This window comes from Vigna angularis, chromosome 7, assembly GCF_016808095.1.
Source record: "Vigna angularis cultivar LongXiaoDou No.4 chromosome 7, ASM1680809v1, whole genome shotgun sequence".
Lineage (NCBI taxonomy): Eukaryota > Viridiplantae > Streptophyta > Magnoliopsida > Fabales > Fabaceae > Vigna > Vigna angularis.
The window spans coordinates 8,833,575-8,843,411 of record NC_068976.1 but is presented as its reverse complement, the minus strand read 5'-3'; the positions used below and the strand labels follow the sequence as shown (position 1 = coordinate 8,843,411).

The window sequence follows — 9,837 nt, the reverse complement described above, 5'->3', positions numbered from 1 at the left end:
TGGATGTTGAGAATGAAGATGTCTGGGAGGATGACAAGGAGGATGCAGAAGATGTTGAGGTTGTAGTGGAGGTTCAAAATGAGTATAGAGTTGAGTTTGAAAGTGAAGAAGTAGTGGAAGTGGATAATGTGGATGAAGTTGAGGTTGAAAGTGATGAATTAGTGGAAGTGGACATTGAGGATGGATAGGAGGTTGAAAGTGAAGAAGAATTGGAAGTGGACATTGAGGATGGAGGGGAGGTTCATAGTGAAGAAGAATTGGAAGTGGAAGTGGACAATGATGATGAACCAGGAATGGATGATCTGAGTGGTGATGAATACGTGGATGCAGACAATCATCAAGAAACCCAACAACAATGTAGGGGTTTGTCAAACGATGATTGGGAGTCTGATATGCTTGTAACTCCTGAAAACAATACAAGTGAGGAGGATGACAACGAGGATAGAGTATCTGTGGGTCGTTTCTCAAAATATGCAAAACAGAAGTCCATGGCAGATTACAAGTGGGAAGTGGGCACCATTTTTAGTGGGAAGGAAGACTTTAAGGATGCTATTAGAAGGTATGTTGTTCATGCTGGGAGGGATCTAAAATTTGTCAAGAATGATAACCGTAGGGTGAGGGTGAGGTGCATGGGTGCCCAAGGTAAGTGCCCATGGGTAGCTTACTGTGGGTACTTGCCATCACGCAAAATTTGGCAATTAAGGAAGATAATTGATACTCACGGTTGTAGTAGGCAACTTAACATCAAACTAATGAATGCTAAGTGGTTGAGTCAGGAAATAGATAGGTCTTTAGTTGACAATCCTAATTTAAGGGTGAATGATATTCGTACTAAAGCATTAAGAAAATGGAATTCAAATGTGTCAATATCCAAGGCACGAAGGGCAAAGTTAATTGCCGCAAGACAGGTTGAAGGAGATTTCAAAGAACAGTATAAAAGGATATACGACTATGGACATGAGCTGTTGAGGTGTAACCCAGGTTCAATAGTGCAGATTAAAGCTGAGTCTCATAATGGTGACCCAATCTTCCAAAGAATGTATGTTTGTCTCAAAGCTTGTAAAGATAGTTTCATAAGTTGTAGGCCCATTATATGTTTAGACGGATGTTTTTTGAAAGGTTATTACAAGGGGGAGCTGCTCACTACTGTTGGTAGGGACCCAAACGATCAAATGCTACCCCTTGCCTATGCAGTAGTAGAAGTGGAGAACAAAGACAACTGGACATGGTTTTTGCAATTATTAATTCAAGACCTCGGGGGTAGTCAAGTATGTGGTGGGTGCACGTGGATGTCAGACCAGCAGAAGGTAAATATACTACTTATATTCAATTTTAGTTAATGCTTTGTTAAAGGATCTTGTTTTATGATTAAATTTAATTGTGTAGGGGTTGGTCCCAGCTATCCAGGAGCTTCTGCTTGGGGTAGAACAGAGATTCTGTCTCAGGCACCTGTATGCAAACTTTAGGAAAATGTTTGGTGGTCAAATATTAAAAAATCTGATGTGGAGAGCTGCCACAAGCACATATCCCCAGGCTTGGGAGAGAGAGATGCTGAAAATTAAAGAAGTCAATATTGAAGCATATAAAGGACCTGGGAGATGCACAAAAGATTTTTGAGGTTAGGCATACTTCATCAGTTGGGAACAAGTTCACACTGGACCTGGACACAAAGGAGTGTAGCTGCAGAAAGTGGATGATCAGTGCCATCCCATGTTGTCATGCAATTGCAGCAATGAACTACTCCAACGTTGATCCAGAGAATTTTATCCCCACTTTGTTCACAAGATCCACCTATGAAGAGGTGTATGCGTCCATAATTTTTCCACTCAATGGCCACCTACTATGGGAAACCACAAATTTCAATTATGTACTACCACCAGTGATGAGGAAGATGCCTGGGAGGCCAAAGAAGAAAAGGAGGTTGGAAGCATGGGAGCTAACTAAGGATGACACTCAAATGCGTGTTGGTGGGCATAGGAAAAAATGTAGTATTTGTCGTCAAAGGGGGCACAACAAGAATAACTGGCATTTAAAGCCCCAGCCAGCAGAAACAACACAACCATCACGGCCACCTCCAAGTTCCCCAACCCCTCAACCATCACAGCTACAAAGTCCACAATCATCCCGTCCAACAAAATGCAAAGTCAGAAGAAAAGATACTTAGATGAATTGGTTTATTACATAGTTAACTTACATGGTGGTCTAATATGTATTGTTTGTTAGATGAACTGGGGGTATTATGTACTGTATATTAGTGAACTGATGTCTTTATGTCTTTCTTTTATGTGTGGTAATGAATGAAAGTGGTTTGATGATGTTTTGGTCAAAACTTGTACTTAAATTTCTTATTTTTTCAGAAACTGGTAATATGTGCCATTAGTCATCATCATATGCATTATTGGGTTGACCTATGTGAACATTTTTAAAGCAAATGGGGGACTGATTTCAACATTTTTAAACCATAAGGGGGACTGATTTGAACATTCTTCACTGAAATTAACTCATTAAAATAGTCAATGGAACGTAATACATTGAATTGCATAATTGATCTTACACCTTTCACAACACAGGATGTTACAATCTAACTAAATCAACCTAAACAGAACCTGAACATGACAAGGTCCACCACAATACACACACACAAAGCTACAACTAAAAACTTCATCATTTTCTGCAAATCCTTCACTGCATTTTCCAGCTGACTTATCCTCCTCACCATTGTGCAATCTTTTTCATCAACGTTCTCTTCAAGACACCACTTGAAAAAGTTACACGAGCTGCCAATTGAAGATCCACCCTGTTATTCACCAAGTTAGGGAATCTATCAAGAAATGCATCAAGTCAAAAAAACATTAACTCAAAAGGGTATAATTCAAACCTTGTAACGTGGACAACCCCAAAAATTTCTCCCAGCATTCTTCGTAGTTCTCGCCACTTTGGTTACAGCAATATCACCACAACAACAAGTAGGGATTATCCCACCTCCTCTCACACCACAACCATGGGACGACCGAGAAAATCCTTTGCCCCAACTTTTCGAACACGACGAACACCCTTCGGAAGAAGCCATTCGTATCTCAAAGACCAATTGGGAGGAACCCAAACCCTAACCTCTGATTTATTAACCACTGCCACGTAATCTGTAATAATATACACACGTTTACCCTCACACAACCACGTATTAACCTTCCCCAGACACGTTGCAAACTTCAGTCCACCCTGTTAGCTGACCCGTTAAAAAATTAACGCCGTTACCAAAAAGGAGTTAATTGCACATTTTTTTCATAAGTCGGGAACACATTGAACTTCGAAAAAAAGTAGGACACAATTGAACATTTGCCCCCTTTCGAGGGACCAAAAAGATATTAAATCATGAAAAAAACACATAATACTTTCAAATTTTAAAATAATAATAAATCATAGATAGCCCTTTTTAATTAAATATTATATATATATATATAACATTTAATTAAAAACGCGCTTTTCTATTGGTCCAACTCAAATTATTAATTTTAAAGAAAATATATAAATCAAATATAGATAGCACATTTATACTGAAGTGCTACCTAAGTATAGTCCTTTTTATAGCTCTTCTTTTACAAAAAGCGTTGCTTTTTGGTTTCATGGTTTTTATTTAGAGCGCTTTATTAAATAAGCGGTATATAAAGGGCATTGTTTATTCATAATAAACAATTTTGTAATGGTGTAAATGATCACTGGAAACAAAAACCAAAATAAAGAAAAAGAGTCCAAAAAGGACAAAACTCAAGATATTCATGGTTGACACTAAGACATAACCAAAATGGTATGAAAAAAATGAAAGAAGAAAGGAACAAGGCATACCAAGAAAGTAACTTGCAACCAGCAACATCAAAAACTTCAGCCTGCAACTTTTTCCTTTCACCACACACACAAAATATATATATATATATATATATATATATATATATATATATATATATATATATATATATATATATATATATAGATTTTGCTGAAGATCACAATGTGAGAAACTCAAAAGCCCAAGATTTTTTAAACTTTAGCTGAATTTCTTTATCACTAGTAACTTCTTCATATATTATGCACCAAAGAAACACAACAAGTTGACAATTCGTGACAATAGTGACACATGCTAATTAAATTCACAAGTTATACTCCACAAATAAATGAGCATTTTGGTATAAAAAATATAAGCTAACGTAAAACAATACCGTATACAACCAACTGGTATCAGATTTTCCCCTTTGGAAAGTGATAGTCCATTTTCCACCAGCATATAGGATCGATCTAAGTTAAAGAATCGAGTTGAGTTCACTAGTAAAAAATCACGTACAATGTCAAATTTTGGCAATATACGACGTTAACTTAACGTCGAATTTTGTCAATATACAACATTAACTTAACGTCGAATTTTGTAAATATACGACACTAATCAATTTTTTTTTTGTTTTTTTTTTAATTAATTGTGATCATTTTTGCAACTCTACGAGACCCTGTAAAGCACAAAAAACAACAAATTTCAATTTTTGGTATTTTATAAAGCATGAACTATGAACGTGTAGTGGTGTGGTATCAACAACAAACAACAATAACCAACAACAAACAAATTCAATCAAACAACAACAAACACGTTGAACCAAACAAGTTCAACAAAAAATAACAAACAAGTTCAACGAATAAGTTCTTCAAAACGAAAACGGAAACTAACCTTCAAAAGGTGGGTTCGTCGGAATAAAGTGTCGTCACCAGTGAGAGAGAAAATAGAATGCACCTATGAAAGACAAGAGCACGAAAATAATCGGTCAAAACAAACGAAAATCATACATAAAGTAGTTAATTAACATGCATTTGTATCAAATGAAAGAAAGATTACATGTGATAGTTGTGAAACTTCGTTCAAGAAAAGTTTGAGACGAGAAGAGGGTCTTGCACGCTAAGATAAAGTGAATGAATTTTTATTCTCCCGCTCAAATTTTTATTGAATTCACTAACCTTTTGACGTCTAACGCTGGAGCATTCGATGTTTTATATCTTTTAACACCAAATTATAATTCTAAACAATGTTTAATAATTGTATTTATTTACAAAAATGTCATCAATCATTTTTAACGTTGGCTATTCAATGGTTAGACGTTGAACGCGTGACGTTATATGCTATTTTTGCACTAGTGATTTTTCTAAGTTGAAAGGTCGAGGTGGAACTCATATCTATTCAACCTAACAATATGGTATATTGGTTTGATTTCATTAAATTTAAGCTAATTGACAAAGTGGAGAAAATATAGTTTTAATTCACTTTAAATTGGATTGAAAAAATCCAAATCTAATTAAGCTAATTAAAATAGATATGAATTTTCATCTAAATCTATTTGAACGAAATCAACTAAATTTGAATTATAGATCCAATTAATTTTATTAGATCTAAATTAGATTTTGTAGTTACTTTCCGGGAAGTGCTCACACCATATGTACACATATGACATCTATTGATAATGAAATTCAAGACACTCTTGCCAAAATGCACGTTGCTAAGTACACCCTTCAACTTAAGACAAGTATAGTATGTAGAAATGTTGGACTGACATTGTGAATTTAGTTTTAAAGATTTATGATAAGAATATAGTCTTAAAAATATAATTTATTCTTTTTTTTAAACGTTATCAATAAATGCCTTAAACCTGTGTCTATCTCAAGATGCCCTCAAGTTTTAAAGCATGAAAGGAATCTAGTGAGAGGCACTATAACCTGCAAGAAAACCTGAAGCCGCCACCTACACTGTTACGCTTAATGTCTGGAATTCACTCCTTTTACTCATAAAGGGCCACTTTCCACCGCCTTCAAAATTATGTTTCTATATATTAATGGCCAAATCAAAACATAGCTTTTCATTCCTCTCACCGCACTCACAAATATATCTACCACATCCCGTCAACCACCATGCTCATACAAACTACTCTCCCCTTTGCATGCACTCCAAGAAGTGTTCGCCACCGCATGCTGCCACCGAAATGTGTCCTCTCAATGTCCCCGCCATCAAAAGTGCGGAGGACCCACTCATTGCCGCCGGAAAAGTTAGAGGTTTTCAGGTCACTGGAAGGGTGGGCTTCGAAGTGTGTCCTACCGCTGCTGAAACCCGTGGAAAAAAGCTGGCAGCCAGGCAATTTTGTTCCCGACCCATCGTTGCCGTTTGAAGAGTTCATGGACGAGGTGAAGGCTCTTCGCGATCGAACCAAGGAGCTATCTGACGAGTACTTCTTGGTGCTGGTCGGTGACATGATCACCGAGGAAGCTCTTCCCACTTACCAGACCATAATGAACAGCCTCGACGGCGTGAAAGACGAGAGCGGAACAAGCTCAAGCCCGTGGGCTGTGTGGAATCGAGCTTGGTCCGCAGAAGAGAACAGACATGGAGATTTGCTCAGAACATACTTGTATCTTTCTGGTCGTGTTAACATGAAGATGATTGAAAAGACCATTCATTACCTCATTGCTGCAGGCATGGTAAGTATAACAGTAAAGTTTATGATAATTATTTCAAAAGATTTTAAATAAAAAAATATATATTCCAGTTAAAAATTGAAGTTGAATTTTGAATGAGCATAGGATTATGTTTGTTTGACTGTGTAGGACGCTGGTTTTGAGAACAACCCATATCTGGGGTACGTGTACACATCATTCCAAGAGCGAGCCACGTTCGTGTCACATGGTAACACTGCTAAGCTCGCAAAGGATGGTGGTGATCCTGTGCTGGCGCGCATATGCGGAACCATTGCTGCAGATGAGAAAAGACACGAGAGAGCGTACTCGAGGATCGTAGAGAAGCTTCTAGAAGTGGATCCCACGGGAGTAATGGTGGCAGTAGGAACCATGTTGGAAAAACGGATCACTATGCCCGCACATCTTATGTACGATGGGGAGGACCCCAGGCTGTTCGAGCACTATGCTGCAGTGGCGCAACGTGTGGGAGTGTACACCGTAAATGACTATGCAGACATCTTGGAGTTCCTGATCGAACGGTGGAGATTGGAGAAGGTGGAAGGTTTAACGGGGGAGGGAAAGAGGGCACAGGATTACGTGTGTGGGTTAGCACCGAGGATTAGGAAGCTGCAAGAACGCGCTGAGGAGCGAGCGCGAAAGATGAAACCACGTAGCATGAAGTTCAGCTGGATCTTCCATAAAGAGCTGCATTTGTGAGATTTGAGTTTTGAGTTGAGATAAGAGAGGAGTGACATGTTACCCATGTGATGCTACAAATTTTACCCAACAACAATAGATTTAGTTGGTGTGTTCTATTTATCCTCGTAATAAATAGGAATGAATATGTGTTGTCAGTGTCTTGTAATAGACATCGTTATAAGAAAAATTATCTCTAGTGTTTGGTTTGAATAAGACTCCTAAGTCATTAATGCATCCCACATGAACCCTAGAGTCGGTTCAGTTCGTAAGTTTTATTTTATATATATTGATGTGAAAAGGAGGTGTAGGTGAAAGTATTTTGTGCACTTAATTTGAGGGGGCTTGTTTGGAAATGTATTCTTAAGGAAGGTAGTCATAACTGCTGTGGTTGGTGTGAGGGTTGGTTCCATGGATTGATTGCGGGTGAAAATTGTGTTGTACCTATGTTTGCTTGAAAATGGTACTTTTACTTTCTAAGGGTATTGAAAAGAACAGTAAGATATGTTCTCATCATCTATTTTTAAGAAGTTAGTTTGAACTGAACTATTCTAAAACATAAAATGGCAATCTGTTAATTTTAAGATTTAATTGCTTTCAATTTCACTCATTGAGATGAAAGTGAAATAATATTAAGAATCAAATTATAAAGAAAGAAAAAGATATGTACAAATGATTCATCCAATATAAGAGTTAATTAGAAGTTAGATCCACTTGTTTATCTCTGTTAACTAAGCTTATAATACTAAAATCTCAAATTTCATAACTTTAACACAATCAAAATAGTAAAAATCAAAATATTAAAAGTAAACTTCAATATATAAATCTTTAATCTTACAAGGTTTCATCAGTAGCATTGTATCACTAAGCTATATCTAAAATCTTATCCAGAAAAAAGTCATTAATATTCATATTAAATTTAGGACAGGATATACATATCAAAAAATAAATATCCAGATCAACATATATGTTTTCATTCAATCATAGTATTACAAAGAAAAATTCAAAAACAATTTCCAACTTAGTTTGAACACTCTCTCTGTGTCTCTTAAAAGAATAAATGTTTTTATTTAGTGTAAAATAATTTAAAAATAAGAGATTTATGTAGATATTAATATATATGTTTTAATGGATTAATATTGTGTTTTAACTTGTTAAATTCACTTACTAGTATATCTTCAGCTAGTCATTAGGTCGAGAAAGAGAGAAATATATATGAGTCATGATTTTAAGTTATTTAAATAAATTAAAATGATTATCTAATTGATTAAAATACTTCGTCTAATTATTAGCATACTTCATCTAATCATTAGGTCGAGAAAGTTTTAACATAGATTTTAAAAGAGAGAAATATATATATATATATATATATATATATTCATGATCATTGTTTATTTTTAAATTCTTCAAAATCTTATATATCTTCATGATCATTTTCTATCTTTAAATTTTGGTTAAATCTTTCGGAAGTTCGTATTTATAAGTTTTTTCCACTTAGATCCCCATCTATTAATTCTCCAATTTAGTCTTTAAAAATGAAAAATTGATTAAATTGGATTCCTATCGTTAAATTGACTTAATGATGTTAAGTTTTTTATGACCTGAGACGTTGATGTGGCCAGTTTTTTATACGTGGCATTCACATAGCTTTATACGTGTAATTTAATAACATTAAACATTTTAAAATTAGGGTTTGGTGGTGAATTTTAAAATGTGTTAAATCTAAAGAAGAGGAATTAGGGATTTAGGGTTCGTTCTTCTTGAAGGTTGGCAAGCATTGAAAGTAGTAGAAGGTTGCCAAATCTTCTTTCGCTAAAATGATTCTGAGAATTTTTTCTCTGTTTGGAGCATCTGGCAAATTAACCATCAATTTACATAATAAAAAAGAAATACCTGCATTAAAATGTCCAAAGAAAATTAAAAAGTTAGAAATCAGATACTTATAATTCAATTGAAGAGTGGCTATCATAGAAAATAATCACAAAAACAATATGACCAATTCAATAAAGAAAAACCTGTAGCGCAGATGAATCCGACAGGGTTGGCCATGGTTTGAGGTAGCGGTAGGAATTCAAATATGCAACCCGTCCTTTTTTTCCCAAATTTACAACTGCAGAGTTGAAGGGTCCAAATCTATTAATATATTTTTTTCCTAATCGTGAGCGGCGTTGCGACACAACTTCATCTCCATCAACGCAAAACCCTAAATTGAGTTAAACCCTAGTCGCGCAAAATCCAGAATCGTGAACTCTTTGCGCCGCCGCGAGACCACGTTTGAGAGCTCCAACGCCTTTGTTTCTTCTTCCTTGAGCAATTGCGAGAACCAGCGCATCCTTCATCTCTACAAGTCTCATTTTTCACAAATTCATCAACCTACAAACCCAGAGACATCACAAAACACACAAACAGAAACCCATTGCGAGTTTATCTCTCTCGCGCAAACAGAAACAACCCCCAATCTCAAAGGAGAGGCCCTGGGAGACATTGGACACCACTCTAATCTCGAACTCTATGAATCCGTGATTTGTTGCATCTTTAATCTCGAACCCAATTTGATTTAAGTAAACCCTAATTTATTTGGTGATGAACCCTGAGCATCAATCGCTAAGATTGAAGATGATGAAGGGAGGTTGAAGATGATGAACCCTAATTTGGGTTTCA

The 9,837-nt window shown here is 36.0% G+C and overlaps 2 protein-coding genes across 2 annotated transcripts; both read left to right on the top strand.

Moving 5' to 3' along the window:
* Positions 1–293: 293 nt before the first annotated feature.
* Positions 294–1,617, top strand: LOC108336948 (uncharacterized). Its single transcript, XM_017573390.2, has 2 exons — positions 294–1,307; positions 1,387–1,617. The coding sequence occupies exons 1-2, from the start codon at positions 294–296 to the stop codon at positions 1,615–1,617; spliced, it is 1,245 nt and encodes a 414-aa protein (XP_017428879.2).
* Positions 1,618–5,704: 4,087 nt separating this feature from the next.
* On the top strand, positions 5,705–7,413 carry LOC108337107 (stearoyl-[acyl-carrier-protein] 9-desaturase 6, chloroplastic). Its single transcript, XM_052880370.1, has 2 exons — positions 5,705–6,504; positions 6,631–7,413. The coding sequence occupies exons 1-2, from the start codon at positions 5,941–5,943 to the stop codon at positions 7,195–7,197; spliced, it is 1,131 nt and encodes a 376-aa protein (XP_052736330.1). The 5' UTR covers positions 5,705–5,940; the 3' UTR covers positions 7,198–7,413.
* The last annotated feature ends 2,424 nt before the right edge of the window (positions 7,414–9,837 follow it).

Bases quoted from the DNA above. Each gene is read 5' to 3' on its own strand.
- LOC108336948 (XM_017573390.2), top strand. From the start codon at position 294: ATGGATGATCTGAGTGGTGATGAATACGTGGATGCAGACAATCATCAA. The intron at 1,308-1,386 runs GTAAATATACTA...TTAATTGTGTAG, and splicing joins GGATGTCAGACCAGCAGAAG to GGGTTGGTCCCAGCTATCCA.
- LOC108337107 (XM_052880370.1), top strand. From the start codon at position 5,941: ATGCTCATACAAACTACTCTCCCCTTTGCATGCACTCCAAGAAGTGTT. The intron at 6,505-6,630 runs GTAAGTATAACA...TTGACTGTGTAG, and splicing joins ACCTCATTGCTGCAGGCATG to GACGCTGGTTTTGAGAACAA.